A 20,134-nucleotide genomic window follows, 5' to 3' on the forward strand; every position below is an offset into this window, starting at 1 on the left:
CTTTTTTAACCTTATTTGACGGTTATTGGTGAATAACTGTCAAATAAGGTGATCTTATTTGACAGTTATGAACAAAGAACTGTCAAATAATATCACATTATTTGACAGTTATTGACTAAGAACCGTCAAATATTCCTAGAATATTTGACAGTTCAGAACCGTCAAATATTTGTTTTGTGAATATTTGGTGCCTTCTTATTTGACAGTTTCAAACCGTCAAATATATATAAAAATAACAGTCAAGTATTCTTAATTTCGTAGTAGTGCCAAGAACAAGCTAGCCCTCATAAAACTACCAATACTTGCAATATACATGTACAGTGCATCCTAACGTGTACAATTAATTAATAGGAACTTATGGCTAGCTAGGAATAACGTTTTACTGGTTTTTCAGGGCTGCTCAGGAGCCGTGTCCATCCATATGGCAGAGAAAGGCTTATCCCTAGTCCAGCTTCTTAGCTTGAGAATCACAAATATGATCATTCCACACAAAAACCCAAGAGCCGCACTTGAACCCACCAGCGAAATTGCAGTAACCATAAGCGTCACAAAGGAATCTTGTTTAGTATTCATGTCCCTTGAAGCCATGGCTAGCTCAATCCCAGCAAATAACAGCAATATCCCTAGTATCCCCACAGGGAACTCGTTTAATATATGGGCCAAAGAGCTCCCCAACACCAAACCTAGCACCAATTTGGCTACCCCAAGAAGAGCCACACAAGCACCACTCCGACCACCAAACTTGTATTGTCCTGCAAGTCCACCGGCTCCATGGCAAGAAGGCATTGCCCCGAACCAAGTTCCCACCAAGTTCATCAAACCCACTGTCACTGACAGTGACGTGGCCGTAAATTCCTTTCCGGGAAACAGATCCGACGACAACTTGCATACAGCTATCACAGAGTTCAGGATTGATAGTGGAAGTTGAGGAATTGTACCTTTGATGAATCCTCGCTTCCATTCGTCTCTTGATATTTTCACCACTCTCATTGAGGAGGGACCAAATTCGATTTCGTGCACCACCTTTGGCCTTCTTATGAAAGCCAAAACAACCCCCAATACAAAGATTATAAAGGCTGAAGGAAGTGAAAAGATTATCTTCCTCACTCGCCTCTTGTTGTTTCTTCTACCTTCAACGTCGACGTCGTCGTCCCTTTGCTGTGGATCACTCGCGGCACAGCAACCACCACGAAAATTCTCGCCGGCCCCGTTCACTGTGATAATGAAGCAAAGACATACAATGGCCAAAACCAAACCATCCAAGCCTAACCATGGCCTATTTCCCAAAGACTTGGATTTTGGCAAGTTTTGTATTTTCTTAACGTATTTACGGCAGTCATCGCAAAGGACAGACCTTGTGCTAGTTGAATCCCCCTGACCACGGACAAAGGAATCAGCCTGTATGCTAGCTGCATCAGCCCCGTCACACCCAATACGAATAGGATCCCGCCGGTCAAAATTCCGGAGGCCATGATCTCCGGAACCCCGAAGTCTGCGTTGGAGAGGGCCTCGGCGGCGATGGACTTCATGGGCTGTACAGGCATCGGGACGCCGTAAATGGCGCCGGTGATGAAGTTGTAGATGCCAGTGAAAATCAATGTGGTGCCAAGGTTGAGGTCTCTGGCTAGAGTCAAAGCCAGTATTATGGGTATGAAAGTGCCAAGGTCGCCCATGGCTCCGTTTAACTCCGCCCATTTTGAACGGAAAACCAAGTTGGTTTTCAATTTCAGAAAGGTGGCGCTGGGCCCGGAACGGGTTGTTGAACCGGTTTGGGCGACTTGGGAGGAGATTTGGGCTGTTTCAAGGTCTGGGACTGGAGGGTTTTCAGTAGCCATGGTTGCCGTTCGAAGATTATCAAGTCTGTGAGAGAACGTGGGAGTATGGATCATCTTATTTATAAGCAAAAATAATAATTTATCTTTTTTCTGTAAAACAACTAAAAAGTCAATGTTATTCTTGGTGACAAGCTGTTCGCGTGGCTATTGGCGAGAAAAAGACAACTTGTAGATCAAAATAATAATAATAATATTGTTATAAATAACAAAATACTCTGATCATTTCATCGGGAATTTTATTTATTCTTTTAATTATTTTCCTGATCTAATAAACTCCGTTACTTTTAACAAGCATTTGGGGATAATGAAAGCTTTAGCTCATTAAATTTATTTTAGTTATCAACTCCTTCTGTTGCTGCCTTAGTTATAAATTTGGTTTTAAATTTTTTTATTAACCAAGTTTTTAAATTTTCATAATCATATGCAATTAATTTTATGGTCTTGTCTTTCATAGGATTAATTGCGCATAATTAATAAATTCATGGGAATCCTACAGAGTGTTAACTATTCTCAAACTCAACTGAGACGACTAAAGTTTGTAAGAAAGATCATAATGTGCGGTGATGGGAGTCCTGAACCTCATTAAGAGGTAATACATGACTGGATGGCTGTCCTCTCCTCTTTAAGTAGTGAGATTGATGAGATGAGAGACCTTTTGTTACTTTATTAATTCAACCAATTTATCATATAAGTATAAAAAGGTTTATGCACATTGGGTAACTTATTACACTCAGGATAAAAATAGTGAATTCAAGGTTACTTCTTTCCTGTTGGCAAACTACGTACAACACCAAAAAACTACCACTGGCTACGATAAATTAATATATTTTTAGGAAAAAAATACTCAAAAATACCATTTAAATTGAAAATGATAAAAAGGTGATACTAACATATCAAAATATTTGGCATTAAAAAAAGCACGTCAAAATCTTTGCAAAAATCTTTCAAGTGGTATTTTTATGTCATTTTTTTAAATAATAAACACAGAACCTTCCAAGTTGAGAATAAAAAAAAAGGCGTGAGATACCAATTAATCAAACTCTTACCATTAGAATCATTTCCCGCATTATAAATTTTTGTTAAAGGCTCAATCTCTAATTAACGTCATTTGCTTGTGTTAATTAAACAAACGAACAACCATATAACATCATTATCATTGACTTACCATTATTTGCTTTTCTTTCGATAGTTTATTAGGATTTTTTTAGTTTTCTAAGACCCTAGGCATCATCAACTTGCTATTTCTTTATTTATTTAGCTAGTTTGCAACTGGGAGCGATTTTTTGGCCTTTCTTCCATATACTTAGGATGCGTACAATCGCCCTATTCTGCTTAACAACGGTGATTAAACTTTCATTAATTACTCCTCCGGTCCTTAATATAAGACCCATTTAATTAATTTGATTAGATTAAGGAAGTTAGGTAAGTTAGTTAATTATAAGAAAAGTGACACATTTTTCCTAAAACATTATAATCATCTTTCTTAATACCCCCTCTCCCTCTTCCACTTGATTATGGTTGAGAGAGCATCCATAAGGGTAATTTAGAGAAAACTGATAAATATGAAAAATGGGTCTTATATTTAGGACCAAAATCAACTCAATAATTGGGTCCTATATTAAGGACCGGAGGAGTATTATTTTTATTTGTCCGATACAAACTAAACATTCGTTCTTTTTTATTTCAATAATATAATTCTATCTCTGAGGAAGGACGCCTAACAATTCCCATCTTTATAACAGGATATAGCAGGTATTCATGGACAGTAAAACTTTTAGTCCGTTAAATTTATCTCAGTCATCAATTTTTTTTTCGATACAACGGGAAAAAGTTATCAATTATTTTGGTTACTGCCTTAGTTATCAATTAGTTATCAAGTTGGCTTTTAAAATTTATTTTTTATTAATTGAGTTTCTAAAGTTTCATGATATATAGAGTGCAATCAATTCTCATGGTGTTATTTTCCCTTCAAATCATAAAGATTAATTGCGCATAATTATGAAATTAATGGGAATCATACGAAGTCCGAACCATTTTCGAACTCAACTGAGAGGACCAAAAGTTATAAGAAGATCATCATGTTCAACAAATTTATCATATAAGTATTAAAAGGTTTACGCAGATTGGTTAACTTATTACACTCCCATTGGCAAACTACGTACGGCAGCAAAGAATTAAAACTGGCTGCTATAAAATTAATACTACCTTCAGTTTTAATTACAAAATCTTATTTGTAAACTACAAATAAGATCTTATAATTAAAAATAGAAGTAGTATATTTTCAAATATAGACGAACTATTTTAAATAATGAATACATAATATTTGCAAGTTGGGAATAAGTAAAAGGATGCAAGATACCAAGCCTTTTTTTTTTTTGGTATTCCAAGTCAACTAGAGGTGCAAGACACCAATCAAGCTCTTGCCATCCGATTCAGTTCCTGCATTATAAATTTCAGTTAAAGGCTCAAAATCTCTAGTTAACGTCATTTACTTGCGTTGATTAAACAAACGAACATAGATATCATCGCTGACTTACCATTATTTGTTTATCCTTTGATAGTTTATTAGGATTTTGCAGTTTTCTAAGACACAATATTATACTTTTTCAGTCTTTAATATATGACCTAATTATTAAGTTAGTTTTGATCCTAAATATAAGACCTATTTCTCATATTTATCAATTTTTTTCTAAATTATCCCTATAGAAACTCCCTCAACCATAATCAAGTAAGTGAGGGAGGAAGAATATTAAGAAAAATAATTATGATATTTTAAGAAAAATATGTCATATTTTTTTATAAATAACTAACTTACCTAACTTCTTTGATATAATCAAATTAGTTAAATAGACCTTATATTAAAGATCAGAAGAGTATATAAACAACAACAACGAAAACAAAACATTATTCCATTGGGTGGGGTCGAAGCCAAATTTTTGAATATATTATTAATTGAAAAATCTCATTCAATAACTTCTTTTCATTGTTCTTGTTAGCTTTTATCTACTCTTTTCGAAAAGACTCCATACAATTTAATTACCTTTTTTTTATCGGCTTTTCGTCTACACTTATGATTTGTACAATCTCCCTGTCGCTAGCTGAAGATGCAGAAACTCTCAATAATTGTTATATATTTATTAACTGTTACTACCTCCGATTCTTAATATAAGACCTCATTTGACTTTTTGTTTAGTCCTAATTATAAGACCCCAATCCATTTTGTCTCTCATATTTATGCATTTTTCTAAGATAGTCCTTTTAATAATGATAGTTCTAGCCAATACACTTAATTAGTAAAGATATTTTAGGAATGACAACATTTATTTATTACAAATAACTAACTTAACTTACTTTTTTAATCTCCTCAAATAAATCAACTGTGTTTTACAATTAGGACCGGAGGTAGTATTATTTTTTTCTCTTAAAAAAACTAAACATTCTTCTTTTCTCTCTTTCAATCCGTCCCAAGGACGCCGGCTGCATGTGGCCTAATTCATCCCACGTCCCCGCCGAAATAAAGTGACAGCTGGCATTTAAAAAAAAAAAAACTCTCGTTAACTTGAAATAGCAAGCAAGTACTGTGCCTGTAAAGATTACCGCTATTTTGTCAGGTCCGACAAAATCCAACCATAGTCAGGTCATGGGAACTCGGGAGTGCTTCAAACTGAATTGGAGCGTGGCCCCAAAAAAAAAAAAAACCTTAATTGGAGCTAATCAGTTAATTAGCCGTGAAGATTTTGTGTCATTACTCGCTAATAAATATATATAATTATCAAAAGAAGAAAACTCAGGTCCAGTACTTTAGGTCCATTTGGTCCAGTGCACCAACTAATTGCTGCCATCTGGATTATTCAACACGTCAACATTTAACCCCCCAAAAATTGTGTTAACCAAGCAAGGAACAGGTGACGGAAACAAAGCCTTGAATCTCATACGAGGGGTCATTGATCCCCTGCTAATTAAATTCTTTTAATCTCACATGTTTTTGCGAGGCCAATTTAATTAGCTCACCATAGTGATAACAATACCTCAATTTGACTATTTATTGTAATCATCTAATGATCAGTTCACCAATTTGATCTGAGTTTTTACGTCAGTATTAAAAGCATATAGCCAAAAAAAAATTATGAATAGGATATTTCCATGTTTTTGTTTTTTATTTTATCATAACACTAAATTTTTTCCATGTTTTTATTTATTTAACTCAATGGTTTTTCTTCCATAATTATGAAGCACAATGGACAGGTAGAATTGGGCTAGAACAAGAGAAGTCACTAAAAAAATTTCAGCCCGATATTTTTTGGGTTGGGTAGTAGCGGGACGAGCCTCGTGCCATTTGGTAGCTTTGCTTTGACCAGGGTCTGTTGTTCGGTTTCTGACTTCACTTTTGGAGCTGGCGTCGACGAATCGCGCTCGGTTGTCGGAGATAGGCTCTTCTCCGTTTTAACGGTGAGCGTGCAGTGTTCTTCTTCACTTCAGCTTCTTATTATTCATTTCTCCCTTCCAAAAAGAAAAAAAGAAAAAATCTCCGAATCCCCAAGCTGGCCAACCGCGTTCACTTGAGGGAAAAAGAGAGGAAATTTTTTATTTTTTATTTTTGGGTATGAGGAATATTCAAACCGTTTCTCACGAAGCTTACTTAAGTAACCTGTTGGATGTTTGAAGGATTGACTGAAAAAGTAGTTTCAGTTTTGACAACACTTAAACTAGGTACTTGAGATCAATGAATTTGATTGAGTGAATTGTGTGCGCCTGGAAAATGTAAATGATTGAGTTCAACTATCCAAATTCAACGGAAGAAATTATGTTTGTTTTGGAGACACCTATACATGTTAAAACCTTTATGATTACCTGGCATTGCTGTTTGTCTCGTCTTTCTCATTTGAGCATGTAACATACTTGTTCAGTGACCCTCAGTATCTCATTGCACCTGATAAGTATAAAAGGCTACGCAAGAAAAAATTAAAAGCATCTTCATTTCTCATATTTCAGTGTGACAGGCGTGCTTGTGGTGTCCGTAAATTATAATGCGCGTATCATGGAAATCTCCGAATTATAATCAATCACCATATGCTTTATTTTTTTACATTTATTTTGATTTACAGATGCCGAGAATGGAGGACATTCTGAATCTTCCGGTGCAAGACCCTCCTTGCCCTGAATTTTCTGCTGCTCATATAAAGTGGGTTAAAGTAGAAGGCGGTCGCCAAGGTGGTGATGATATTGCTTTGATTCCTTTTGCTAGGGTGGATGATTTTGTTAAAGGGGAGTCGTCCAATGCAGAATGCCCTGCTAACTTCCGGATAGAATCGAGAAGAAAAAGACCTGAAGGGAGCAGTACTAAACCAAGGGTTGATGGATATCTAGAATATACATTGTAAGATATCTTGTACCAAAAATCACTGGGTGGCAACCTTCTCTTTTGATTAACATTTGCTAAATAATAGTGTTGGTGTCTTCTGGATTTTAACCTTTTACTGGATGGCTATATGTCATTCCAGTGTGTGTGCGCGTGCGTGTGTGTGTGTAGCCAAAGCTAAGTTGTCTGAATTTTTTTTTAAGAGTTCATTCCGAGGAGAAATGCCCATTGTTGAAGTTACACAAAATGCCATTTTCTTCCAAGCTCTTTTGGAATATTCATAGGTGTATGTAATCAGCTGGATAATTATACATGGTGATTTTTAGATATTGGTGTTCTTATGGTCCGGAAGACTACCGAGAGAGTGAATCAGGTATTGGGGATGGTGCAAGTACCAAACCTGCTTCAGGAAAGGGGAGCAGGCCAGGGAGGCGTCATATGATGAGAGGCTGCCTTTGCCACTTCACTGTCAAGAGGTTATACATGCGACCCCTGCTTGCCCTCATCATATATAACCAAAGAAGACACGTGGATAAAACAGGGTCACCTTGTCATGGGATACTTGACAGAAATGCTGTAGGAACAAGAGCTATGTATGCTCCACGAATTTCAGACGAGTTACGCCAAAAAGTGATTTCTATGCTTTATGTTGGAATATCATTGGACAACATAATACAACACCACACAGAGATGATGCAGAAGCAAGGGGGACCACATAATCGTGATGATTTTCTCACTCGAAATGATGTTCGTAACATGGAAAGGATTATTCGTAATACTACTCATGAACTGCAGGAAAATGATGAATGCAGTGTAAGGATATGGGTTCAACGCAATCAGAAGCATGTTTTCTTCTTCCAGGACAATTCTGTCTCAGAACCCTTGGTTTTGGGAATACAGACAGATTGGCAATTGCAACAAATGCTTCATTATGGACGTGATAGTTTTATCTCTTTTCATTCAACATTTGGCTCAAAAAAGCTCAAGGTATTGCATCGTGCCTCTTAATGCTCCTTTTTTTGGGGTATGGGCATAAATTTAGCAGTGTTTTGTATATTTACTACTAGTTTTAAAGGGAAATGCACTTTTAGGTTGTATTACATATGATATTAACTTTCTTGATCATCAGCAGCAAACTGATTTATGATGCGATGCAAAATTAGTCGTCAGCAGAATGATATATAAGTTTCAATGGTTATTGTGGAATAGCGTATGCCAAAAACCTCATGTTTTTCCCCCCTTCTCGACAGTTTCCACTTTGTTCTTTACTTGTTTTCGATTCATCCCAAAATGCAATTCCAGTTGCTTGGATTATCTCCTCATCCTCGGTCCATAAAGACATTCATAAGTGGATTGGGTTACTATGTGAAAGAATAAGAACCAAGGACCCCAGATGGAAGCCTAACGCCATTTTGTTAGATAATCCATCCTCTGAATTTGCTATTATAAGGTAATGATATCACTGCAGTTCTTTTTATTTCCATTTAAATTCTCCGCCTCCTTTGAAGGAGGGTCTCAAAAGCAATAGGGGTGAGATTATGTTTTGTTGCAGGGAGGCTTTTCAATGTCGCATCCTTTTATGCACTTGGCATGTTCGCCGTGCTTGGATTAAAAAGCTTCAAAAGAAATGCTGCAACATTGAGGTGCTACAAGAGATGTTCAGGCACTTGGGTGGGATTTTGTACTCTACAAGAGGTGGGCCTAGCGCTGTAGATGCCATTGAAGAGTTTATGCAAATATTTGTTGATCAATGTGGTTTCATAGACTATTTCAAGAGCCACTGCCTATCAAATATAGGTATTTTCAAGTGTTGGTTAATTTTGTATGTGTTGATGATACCGGTGCTCTTGCCCTATAATAAAGAAGGGATCTTCAATTATCTTTTCATTATAATCTTTCTTTATCTGACCATCGTGTGATTTTCAATATACAGGAGCTTCAAGGGAAAGTTAAAGTTCCCCAACATTAGCATTAATCAATTTCAATAGTAAACCTGAGCCTGAGTTAGATAATGAACTATTGCATAAGTGACTCAAAGAAACCAAATCTAGTGGGACAAATAATTCAAAATTAGAACTTCACCGTCCAAACAAAACATACCAGGAAACAGTTACATAAGCATTTCTACATTTGGCCATACGCCTGAAATATAAATGTTGAATACCACGCAATCCTCAAGACTTCCTGAAACAAGTATGTTTCTGTGTTCTATCTTGCAGATATGTGGATTAATGGCGTGAAGTCACTCCCTGTTACAACTCCAGACTTGCATGCCGCCATAGAATCCTATCACCTAAGACTAAAGTCCCGGCTCTTGAAGGAGACTTGTGCTAATTTCTGGCCAAGAATCGATTGGTTAATCCACACTTTAACTACTGAATTTCACTCCTTATACTGGCTAAACCAGTACAATTTAGAGACAGGGTATCTTGAGAATCTATGGGAAAATTATTTCTCCTCCAGTGCTTGGTACCATGCTCTCCATATTCCAGATGTTGATGTTCTACTGGATGACCAAAATCTCCATTTTGCAAAAATCATATCGCAGACAGACAGGAGCTTCGTGTATACAGTTTGGAACCCTGGTTCAGAATTTTCACTTTGTGACTGTTCCTGGTCTCGGCTGGGAAACCTCTGTAAACATGTCATTAAGGTGGCAACTTTCTGTAGAACTCGGCAGGTTGCAAGGCCGTTATTGTCTGCTCAAGTTTATAAACAGGCTTTGCTCAACCTTCTCCATAACCCCCCAGATGATCCTTTAGTTCTTGATCATACCATTCTACATGTGGCTCGATTACAACAAGACATTAAATCCTTGGAAGACTTGTCAAACGATGGATTACTCCAGCCTTTACCATCTGATTTGAGTCATCAAATGGCAGAAAATTCTATGCTTTTTCGGCATCTCCCCTAATTAGTCCATCTGAAATGGGGAAAAAAAGAAGCTTCGTTTGGAGAAAAGTTCATTTTTCTTAGGCATATAGTAATCCAGTGAGGGTTGGATTCTCTATGTTCCTAGAGCAATTAACTTTGCATGAGTTCAAAAGGGTGCTTTCCCGCTTTTGAAAGTGGTAGCACAATTATTCGTGTCATGAAACCGCATAATTCTGCCTGCATAACTTAATGCTATGACAGTACTGCTTGCACTCTTCAATATTCCACCAAGTTGACATTCTTTTTTTTTGGTGGGGTTAGTGTTTGTGGTGCTGCCTCTGAACTTCACTTCAGCATCTTTTTTTCTTCTCTTTTCCTCCTGCATTGATGTTCCTTTTCAAGTAAAGCTAAATGTTCTCGAACTTTTAGTTGCAGTGAATGTGGACTTTGGTCCATGGTTATTATATCTGACGCTTTATGAAGTTGGAGGTGGCATATGATGGCATGTCCAAGGCTACTGTCTCACAGACTTTATGGTGAGTGCATCACATTTTAGGGATGTGGAGGAGCTCTAGGATGTCAAAAGAAATGAAAAGGGAAGGAATAGAAGGATTCTAGTAAATGAAGTCACTTCAAATTTTTTATTTTCTGGTCCCAAGGCATCCTTCAAATTCAGGCGAAGCTGCATTGGGTGTGCCATTAACGCTTCAAGGGATCATTCAAAAATGTGATCTATACGAAAGTGCAAGCACTCAGTTTTCAGATTATTGTGATTTATCTCACAAATTCATCTAAGGCATTTTGCTTCATGTTTTGCTAGTTTCCATCCTCGGTAAATCTTTCCTTTTCATGGTTCCTATCAAATATGCTGAAGGCTCTGGATCTTCGACAGCAATTGGGACTGGGGGTTCCATCGATTGGTTGTAGAAGGTGATTACGAGTTGATGACTTAGTTTAATCTATATTGGAGGACCTGACCTAGTTGATATTTTAGGAGTATGTATTTTGCCTTTGAATCTTTGCATGTATTTGGTTTTGGGGCTGAAGGTGCCACACTCATGCCGGCTAGGTGGCTCCGTGTCTTGAATTTTCTTCTGTGGCTCTGACTAGGTAGCTTTTGTGTAAGATCCCATTACTGCAAATATTGGTACGCTTGTATCATCATTGGTTCCTAATGCGACCTGTGATTGTGTGTAATAAAAGAGAGGAAGTATGTTCATGTTTGTCTGGGGCTGAGCCCCATGTCTTTTCAGTTTATTTCATGATTACTAAACCACGGTCGATGACATACCATATGGCTAACAGAGAGATGCCACCTCAGCAAAACTGAAAAGCACAGGGAGGGAGGAGGATCAATTTTTTTAATTTTACGATAAAACCAATAAACATTTTAATTTTGATTTGTTTGTTGACACGTAATCCCATAAAACGTCCTTTCATCTTTATTGTTTCATTTGGTTATTTAATTGCTTGTTAAGAAATAAACCCTCAATCGTTAAGGAAGCCAACATCTTCTGGTCAAAAAAAAGGAAGCCAACATCTTTTACCAGCACCAATTATTGAACATTGTAACAATTGAACGAATATACATAAAATATATAAAGATGCTCATCCCCATCTGGTAAAGACGGACCATATCTTTCCAGATATTTATAATTTATAATATCAATTCGATCCTTCCGCGTCAGATTTCCCAATTTTTTCCCAAATGTCGTCATCGTCTGTCTCCCCCTTCTTTCTACGTGTCAACACAAGAACCAGATACATCTGCTTATGAAGATTGCGCGTTGTGATAAACCTCGGTAATTAACTACTAATTATTATTGGCCCATCACCGGCCATCGCAGGCACAAGTCCGGGGTGTCGTAGAAGGGCCAATGAATGAACGACAATGACTTGATGACTTGCACGCAAATCCAAGGATTGGGCAACACGTCATCGTATCTATCCGAGACGTGCCGGTTAGCTAGCTCATGTGTAACCGAAAGTTGGAAGCGTAACAGTACGGAGATATTTTGATGAATAGAGGGGCAATTCTGGAATAGCGGACCCACAACCTGTCAACAGCAAGGGATCATCCCATCATTCATAGCTTTCGCTTTCTTCCATATTCAGGTTAAATCAGGTCAATTTCGAAGGCTCTCGAATGAGAGCCCCATTTGCAACCCCGGGCTATAAATTCAGCTCTGATTGGTTCCCCTGTCAGCTGTGGTATATCTCCGTTCCGTATCTGCAGGGCGTGAAAGGAGATTCTAATCGGAGCTTCGCTAAACTTCATCGGATCTTCTTGTCATTGTCTTGTTTGTTTGGAATTTGGATCGTCGACCAAATCATCTCTCTCCCTCCAAGTAGAAGTTCGTTGTTCTGTGACAGTTTGCACTATCCATTATTTGCTCTTTTGTTTCCACGTTGTGTTTAGATAATTGTGTTCTCTGTGAGCTTCTTTGGATTCTTTTGATAGGTAATGTAGCTGTAGTATCTTCTTCTTTCCTTCATCCCTGCTTGCGCTTTTGCCGTTGAGTAGCCGTAGGCTCTGATGTGTTTAGTTTCGGATGATTGCTTTGGTGGAGGTGACGTTAATTCCTTGAAGGATTGAGAAATTGGTGTGATTTAGCTGTCTTTCGCGATGATGCGTCAGTGATATTTGAAATTTCGGAGCAGGACGGAGTTCTGCTCTAAAACTTTGGGTGACCTCAAGGGGGAGAGTTTTGCTGCTGTCTCCCTCTTAATGATGTGTGTATGGATGATGATAGTGAATGTAATCTTTCAGTAGAAATGATTGTCTCATAAAATGATTGATCAAGTTTGTATTCTTTGATTTTACCTGTTTGCTATATATCATATTCGTTTTCTTGTCGTTGATTTTAGGGACCGTGTTACTAGATTCCTGTGTTTATTGGCGATGATTACTGTTCTGCTGCTATCTTGTAATATGTTGAGCTGAATCGTATTTGCGATGAACTTTTGCTTGAGAAGCAAGCAGCAGCTTTTTAACATATGAGGAGGATGAAAAAATGGCGAGGCTGTTGGATATTTGAATACATAAAGATTAGGATTTGCTGGCTTAAATAATTCTTTGCCTTGTAAGACAAAGGTGTAAGTATGCATCTGTAATAGGTTTTTCTTTATGATCATAAATAGGCTGACAACAACTTATCTAACTACTGCGTCTCCATGTTACTAGTTGCATGTAGCAACTATACGGGTGAATCTAATTGAACATTTTAGGTTAAGCTATGCTACACTTAATTTTATGGAGGATTACCGTTAATGGAGTATTGAACTTCATGAAAGTTTCCGCGGTGAAGATTTCACAAGCAAAGCTCATTGCCTGGAACCTTTGGATTATTGTAGTTTAGTGACATTTACCAAATTCTTTTCTGGTGATAAATTTTTGTCTCTGTTCTGTTGTGTCACTCTTCAGTTTGTGATTTCTTAACTGTTGAGAGTGAGTAGACCTTTGAAAGAGGGATCTTAAGTAAGCTTAGTATGCGTATTTAATTCCTTGGGTGAAGGCACGAACTCTGAATTGTTAGTATACTGTAACTTTATGCAAAGTAGAGCAATTTAGTCTATTATCTGTTAGGAGGCAGTTCATGTGCAAGGTGTTTTGTAATTAGGTATTTTCCATGAGTCTACTAGCCTGAAAAGTTCAGGAAGGTCTAGGTGGTTGAGGGATCATGTGGTTTTAGGTATCTCTATGAAGGGAAGTTTTGCAGGGTTATGCAGTTAGCATCTGCCGTGGTTCAGCCAATTGCAGAACATTTTGTTTCCAGTGCTTGAAGAACCAGTAGTTGTGGAGCCTCACTCTTGTGTATTATGTCATTTTGGGGTTTATCAAAACCCATTCCTCCCTGGTATCTTGTTAAAAGAGTGATCTAAGAAGCACAAGCTTTGAGCCACCTCATATATTCTTCAAGGAGGCAGCTGTTTATAGGATTTTCTGTTTGCACCGGCAATGGAAAACGTTCCTTTGCTAATTACTCCTCTATAATGGAACAGTGAGGTCGTTTCACGCTCATTGTTCTATCTCATAGCTGATTACTTAAACTCTCCTATCAGAACCATCTTCCCTTCATTCTTCATCCAGACAATTAATCTGCCTGAGCTTGGTCTAATAGCATCTGCTGTTAGAAGAGACAAACCCAGGGCACTGCTTATTTGGGTAATGACTTTGTAATCCTGAATATGAATAATTTAATTGCTGGAGTGACGTTAATGTTGTTTCCAGCAATGGTGCCACAACATTGTTATATAGCTCTTGATTGTCAAGTGATCTAGATAATGAAGGAAATAAATGCTTATTTGAGCAAAGGATCTACCAATGGTGCGGATGTTATGGAACATATTTGATTTTGGTAAGTTTCAGTTCTTGGAGGAGTCGATGCAGAAATGCCAATTAAGGTAGGGTTGTCCTTCATGGACAATAAAATAAACACATATACTGTATTTCATTTATTTGGAATCCATTTGATTGAGTGATTTATTGCTTTTAACATAGGTTGGAGTGTCTATTGGATGGCTCCAGTATAGTTGGATTTGGTTCCAAGAGTTCTTCAAGATGTCAAGTGACCATTCGATGCTATTGGTTTCTATTTACTGCTGGAGGCTGTCAAGTACCCCAGTGCTACCTTCTTGTTTTATGTGGAATTCTTGTATATGCACTTTTTTTGATGTGTTCTCTTGGAGTGATGCTGATTGGAGCTGTCCAACCTTAATTCAATTTTGTTGTTGCCGATTTCAATTGGTCTCCAGCAGATAGAAGAAAGCAACAGTGCATTCGGTGTTTGCCTGGCTTGATGGGGTGACTAGATATGCCTTTCAAAGTTTTAGGATTGTTTCTAAATCCGTTCCATCATGCAGGTTGCTAGACTTACTGCCTACTTCTGTATAAGTTAGTATCTTTACAAAGACAACTAGCATTATGGGAGAGGTTGCTGTCATGCACTCAGAGTCTCTGTCTTTTGAGTGCAAAGACTTGAAACATGTGGATGTGAATGAGATGTATGCTCCACAGTCAAACGCAGATCACGTGCCTGTAGAAGAATCAAGTCAAGCAACAGATGACAATGAGATCAATGAATTACGAGAAAGAGGATATATGCAATATGGGTATATGTCTCAGCCATAATCACTTGTTTTCTTTATAAGTTGTTTATCTCCCGTTTCCTTTAGCAATGTTCTTGGCTTTCTCCGCAGATGCTCACACTACCAGAGGAGATGTCGTATTAGAGCCCCTTGTTGTAATGAGATTTTTGATTGCCGTCATTGTCACAATGAAGCAAAAGTGAGTCATTCCTCCGTCATCTTATCTTTGGAAGTAGTTTAAATTTTCAATGTCTATTATCTCTAGGAGATGATTTGCTTGGTGTTCAGTGAAATGGAGTTTAGTATGTCTTCCGGACCTTTGACTTTCTGGAGATGTGGTCATTTGCTATTCATTGATGTTCTATGGGAAGTAGGTGTTTTCTGAGTTGTCTGAATTGGGAGAAAAGTGAATCCTGGTTAGTTTCAACTAGGTGCTGAGTTCATGGTTGGCATGACTTACCAGTCACCCCCATTGTGGAGCCGGTGATCTCAGTGCAACCCAGAAATACATTACTGTGCATGAACAATGGCATGCTGTTCGGAGCAATAGTTCTGAGGTTGTGGGATTCATTTTATTTATGGTGGTACTTACTTCTACTACATTTTTCTGCAGAATAATATCAACATTGATCAGAAGTATAGACATGACATTCCTCGTCATCAAGTCAGACAGGTATGCTTATTCTTTTTTGGACAGATCCTGTATTTAAATATCTCAAAGGTTGCGTCTCTTGAATTTGTGCAATATCGGAGTTCTGTGATTCTTAAATGCTGATTAGTAACTTTGACTTATTTGACTTATCCAGGTAATATGTTCACTCTGTGGAACTGAACAAGAGGTGAGTCCAGCATCTTTGTGTTTCATTGTGGCATGCAAATTAAAAGTGAGAAGTCTAATTGCTAGTTTAACACGATTCAATTTTTTCCTGGGTTAAAGTAAGAAAGAAATGCCGTGGCTAGTAATGTGATTTTAATCTAAAATGTTTAAGTGATGGACATTGTGCTACTTGAAACTAAAACTAAGATATTACTCCCATTGACTGCTGTTTTTGTTAAGCCAATTTCTTCTTCTTCCAGGTGCGGCAGAACTGTATAAACTGTGGTGTTTGCATGGGAGAATACTTTTGTCAGACATGCAAGCTCTTTGATGATGATGTAAGTTATTGGATGTGGAAAATAATGATTGTTAGTATCTTCAGGAAGTCACGTACACATGCTAGATGAATTTACTATCTTGTTTTTGTGTGTGTTACAGATATCTAAGCAACAGTATCATTGCAATGGCTGTGGGATTTGCAGGTATAAACTGCTAACCTGGTTACCCCTTTATATTGTGATGCATATGGGATGTTGTGGGATTTTGTGAAAACAAAATTACAATGCGTTAGATGCTTTAACTGGTGCTTTTATTGTAAGATTGATTGTTTCAGTTCCAAGTGTAAACAGACTAATGCTCCTATGTGTTTTACTTGTGATAGAGTTGGAGGACGTGAGAATTTCTTCCATTGTTACAAGTGTGGTAAGCTTCAATCCCTATGCTTTTTAGTGGCAAGCAGATAAAAATTTCTTACCTGTTTTATTGCATGGTTTCTTTGAATAGGATGCTGCTACTCTATCATGATGAAAAATAGTCACCCATGTGTGGAAGGAGCAATGCATCATGATTGCCCTGTCTGTTTTGAGGTATCACTTTGTTACATTCCTAGCTTGTTGATTCGAATCCCTGTGCCAATTGTTTAAACGCTGGAGGCTGACTGATGCACACCTCAAAATGGTGATTGCAGTATTTATTTGAGTCGATAAATGATGTCACCGTTATGCCTTGTGGGCATACAATCCACAAGAATTGCCTGAATGAAATGAGAGAACATTTCCAGTGAGTGTCACGGTGCTCTTGTCTCCTCCTTGTTCCTTGTTTGAAAAATTACTAATGTGATTTTTGATTAATTTATTGATTCTGGATCAGGTACGCATGCCCACTCTGCTCGAAGTCAGTCTGTGATATGTCGAAGGTTTGGGAGAAGTTTGACCTGGAGATAGCTGCTACTCCCATGCCTGAACCATTCCAAAATAAAATGGTCAGTGTACCTTTTCCCTTCCTCTTTCAGATTGTGATGGCATTACATGCATAATCTTGCAGTACCAATATATGGCCCTTGATTTATGTCTTCGTCTTTATCATCTACATTGAGATACAAAGACCTGTGGTTTCTCGTGCTAGGTTGTTATTTTTGCGTATACGATAGTTAGAGGTTCAATAGAGGTTGGTCGCTTATTGTATTGCGATTTACTGATAACAGTGCTCTCAACAGGTATGGATCCTTTGCAATGATTGCGGGAAAACTTCGCACGTTCAGTTCCATGTTGTGGCTCAAAAGTGTTCGAACTGTAAATCCTACAACACGCGACAAACCAGAGGTTGAGGATGTGGCAAAAGTGTTATTGGTCACGTAAGGGCAAGACTGCATTTGGGTTCACTTGAGTCTTGTGCTTTGGGGAGGTGGAGTGGCAACGAGGGTGTGTCCTTCATCGAGTACGAGGAATTCCACGTGTGGGGATCTTTGACTGTCCGGTTACTTTCGACTGTGCCGAGTCACATGCCAAGAGAACTGAACCCTGGTTCTCCATGTTTGATTCCGTGTCGGGGCATTGCCATTGCGGGGTCAGCTAGTGGTGTTATCTTGAGCTGGGAGAAAAGCGTCGTTGCAATCTGTGTTTTCGTTGTCAACCTGCGTTCGTTGAAATAATGTACTGCCATGATTAGTCTTTTAAATGATACTTGCTTTATGTGGTTGATAATTTTAATGGCTTGATATCTATTGAAACTTCGTAGCTGATTGATGAACTCTGTTATTACTATTTTGATTCTGTGATGGTCGTAAACTTTTATTGGGTTTGGGTGATCATCCCCCTTCCAAAACAAGACTGGAAACGAAGAAAGAAACGAAGAGGGAAAATCCTTTCGACGGGGCGTAATGGCGTTGAGTCCGATGGGGAGGGATTGTGGTGGCCAAAAAAAACATTGAATGAATTGTTGGACGAAACAGTCTGGCGGCGTGTTTGACTTCGGGAAAACCTAAACTGGGTTATTGGACGTTAAAAATTTGATGACCAATTTATAAGCTGATCGAGATGGCAAGTGATTAACGAATCGAATCTCAAAAGAGTGTAGTCACAGAGTATTTTAATTTTAATGGTCCTGATATCACAAATTAGCTTTTGATTTGAAGAGAATAAGTGGTATTTTTAAAAAGATTATAACCAATTGGCGAAGATCCCCCGGTGTTACCGCTGATTAGAGCACGGGAAGAATGCATTGGATTTCATTAGCCTAAAAGAAGACGACACATAGCAGGATGAAATGGCGACCTTTATTTCATCTACGATCAAAAATAAATCCAATTATTCCAGCGACTACGTATTGCCAAGTAGATCTTTGCTTCATCATTCTTCCTCACTACGTGAACTCGTGGAAATAAAAATGCGGAAGATAATTTGACGGATAAGTGGGTTTATTTTTGGCAGTAAAGGATGAAAAGAGGATGGGAAGGAAGAGGAACGATTCAGCGGATAATCGGCCAAGCAGATCCTTTCTGAGCACTCCTCACTTCTAGGACTTGAGTTGATCCAAGATTGTACAAAGAAATCGAAAGTTTAATGTCTAGTGCATTAATTGCATTAGCAATGGATAATCATTATTAAATACAACGTAAAAATTCAACCGTTAAATTGGGGATAGTTACGAAAATTTTTTTTAAGATATGATCAAACAGGTTTTTTAAATTTTAATAAAATAATTTTTTCCTTATTTATATTCGACGTCGGGGTAGTATCAAACTTTTCCATCGGATGTCCCCGAAGGGACAGAGCATTAGACTTTCACTTGAGGAATGTTTGAGTGGCAAGATTGAGGTCGAATGTAATATCCATCTATATATATATATATATATATATATATAATTATCTTATACTAATTAATAATATCTCATGGTAAAATACAGTTCCTAATATAAGAGTTTATTGAAGATTTAATTTTATTCTAATTATAATATCTTAATTCATTTTGTCTTTTATATTTTTTTTATTTTTTAAAATAATCACTATACTGATTGTACACATTAAATATTCCATAATAGTATGATTCTAATACATATGATTAACAAGAATATGTTTTAAAAAATAATATATATATTTATTACAAACAATTAATTTAATTAATTTTTTTAATATTCATAAATTGGTTATTTAACTCTTGTACTCCTCCAATCTTTAATATAAAACTTTTTTTAACTAATTTGATTAAATTAAGAAAGTTAAGTATATTAATTAATTATAAGAAATATGATATGTTTTTACTAAAACACCATAATCATTTTTTTCAATATCCACCCTCCTTCACTTATTTGATTATGGTTGAGAGATTATTCATAAAGATAATTTTAAAAAAATTAGTAATTATAAGAAGTAAATTTTATATTTAAAAATAAAATGAATTTAATAATTAGTCCTATATTAAGTACCAGATTAGTATTAACCAGCGGAGCTATTATAACTTTATCTTCCAACTCATGAACAGTAAAGAGTATGACATTAGTCTTTCTTATAGTACTTCGCATAAAAAACAAGTTAAAGAAATTTAATTGAACGCGTTACTTTTCATAAGTACGTCATATAGTATCAGGAAATGAGGATTAAAAATAAGTCATATAATACCTCTGGCTCTAAATATAAAAGTTAATCGACTAATTTGAGTAGATTAAGAAAATAAGTTAAGTTAATTATTTATAATAAATAAGTATTATCTTTCTTAAAATATTTTTACTAGTCAAGTTTATTGACCAGAACTATTATTATTGAAAAGACTATCTTAAAAAAAAATAAATAAATAAATATAAGAGATGAAATAGAATAGGATTTTATATTTAAAATCAAAATCAAAATCAAACGAGATCTTATATTAAAGAGCGGATGCAGAAGT

At 36.9% G+C, this 20,134-nt stretch overlaps 3 protein-coding genes across 4 annotated transcripts; 2 read left to right on the top strand and 1 right to left on the bottom strand.

The window, feature by feature from the left end:
• Positions 1-273: 273 nt before the first annotated feature.
• Positions 274-1,831, bottom strand: LOC114735776 (molybdate transporter 1-like). Its single transcript, XM_028923530.1, is given in 2 exon segments — positions 274-1,331; positions 1,334-1,831. Coding segments are annotated over 2 exon segments (1,281 nt in total). The 5' UTR covers positions 1,674-1,831; the 3' UTR covers positions 274-390.
• A 4,377-nt stretch (positions 1,832-6,208) lies between these two features.
• Positions 6,209-11,325, top strand: LOC114735774 (uncharacterized). The gene is made up of 6 exons (XM_028923527.1): positions 6,209-6,284; positions 6,941-7,212; positions 7,521-8,181; positions 8,445-8,644; positions 8,747-8,991; positions 9,414-11,325. Exons 2-6 carry the CDS (start codon positions 6,941-6,943, stop codon positions 10,106-10,108), a joined length of 2,073 nt encoding a protein of 690 aa, XP_028779360.1. The 5' UTR covers positions 6,209-6,284; the 3' UTR covers positions 10,109-11,325.
• Positions 11,326-12,233: 908 nt separating this feature from the next.
• Positions 12,234-18,045, top strand: LOC114735757 (probable E3 ubiquitin-protein ligase RZFP34). 2 transcript variants are annotated; one of them, XM_028923499.1, is made up of 12 exons: positions 12,234-14,472; positions 14,570-15,180; positions 15,268-15,355; positions 15,770-15,829; positions 15,963-15,995; positions 16,234-16,311; positions 16,412-16,455; positions 16,635-16,675; positions 16,757-16,839; positions 16,941-17,032; positions 17,123-17,234; positions 17,469-18,045. In XM_028923499.1, the coding sequence occupies exons 2-12, from the start codon at positions 14,993-14,995 to the stop codon at positions 17,577-17,579; spliced, it is 930 nt and encodes a 309-aa protein (XP_028779332.1). In that variant the 5' UTR covers positions 12,234-14,472; positions 14,570-14,992; the 3' UTR covers positions 17,580-18,045. The 2 variants fall into 2 exon arrangements, with proteins under 2 accessions (XP_028779332.1, XP_028779333.1); XM_028923500.1 differs by having other exon boundaries at positions 12,234-12,422; positions 14,932-15,180.
• Positions 18,046-20,134: the final 2,089 nt, after the last annotated feature.

Source organism: Neltuma alba, unplaced genomic scaffold (genome assembly GCF_004799145.2).
Source record: "Neltuma alba isolate B1F8T4 unplaced genomic scaffold, ASM479914v2 tig00013251_pilon, whole genome shotgun sequence".
Classification (NCBI taxonomy): Eukaryota; Viridiplantae; Streptophyta; class Magnoliopsida; order Fabales; family Fabaceae; genus Neltuma; species Neltuma alba.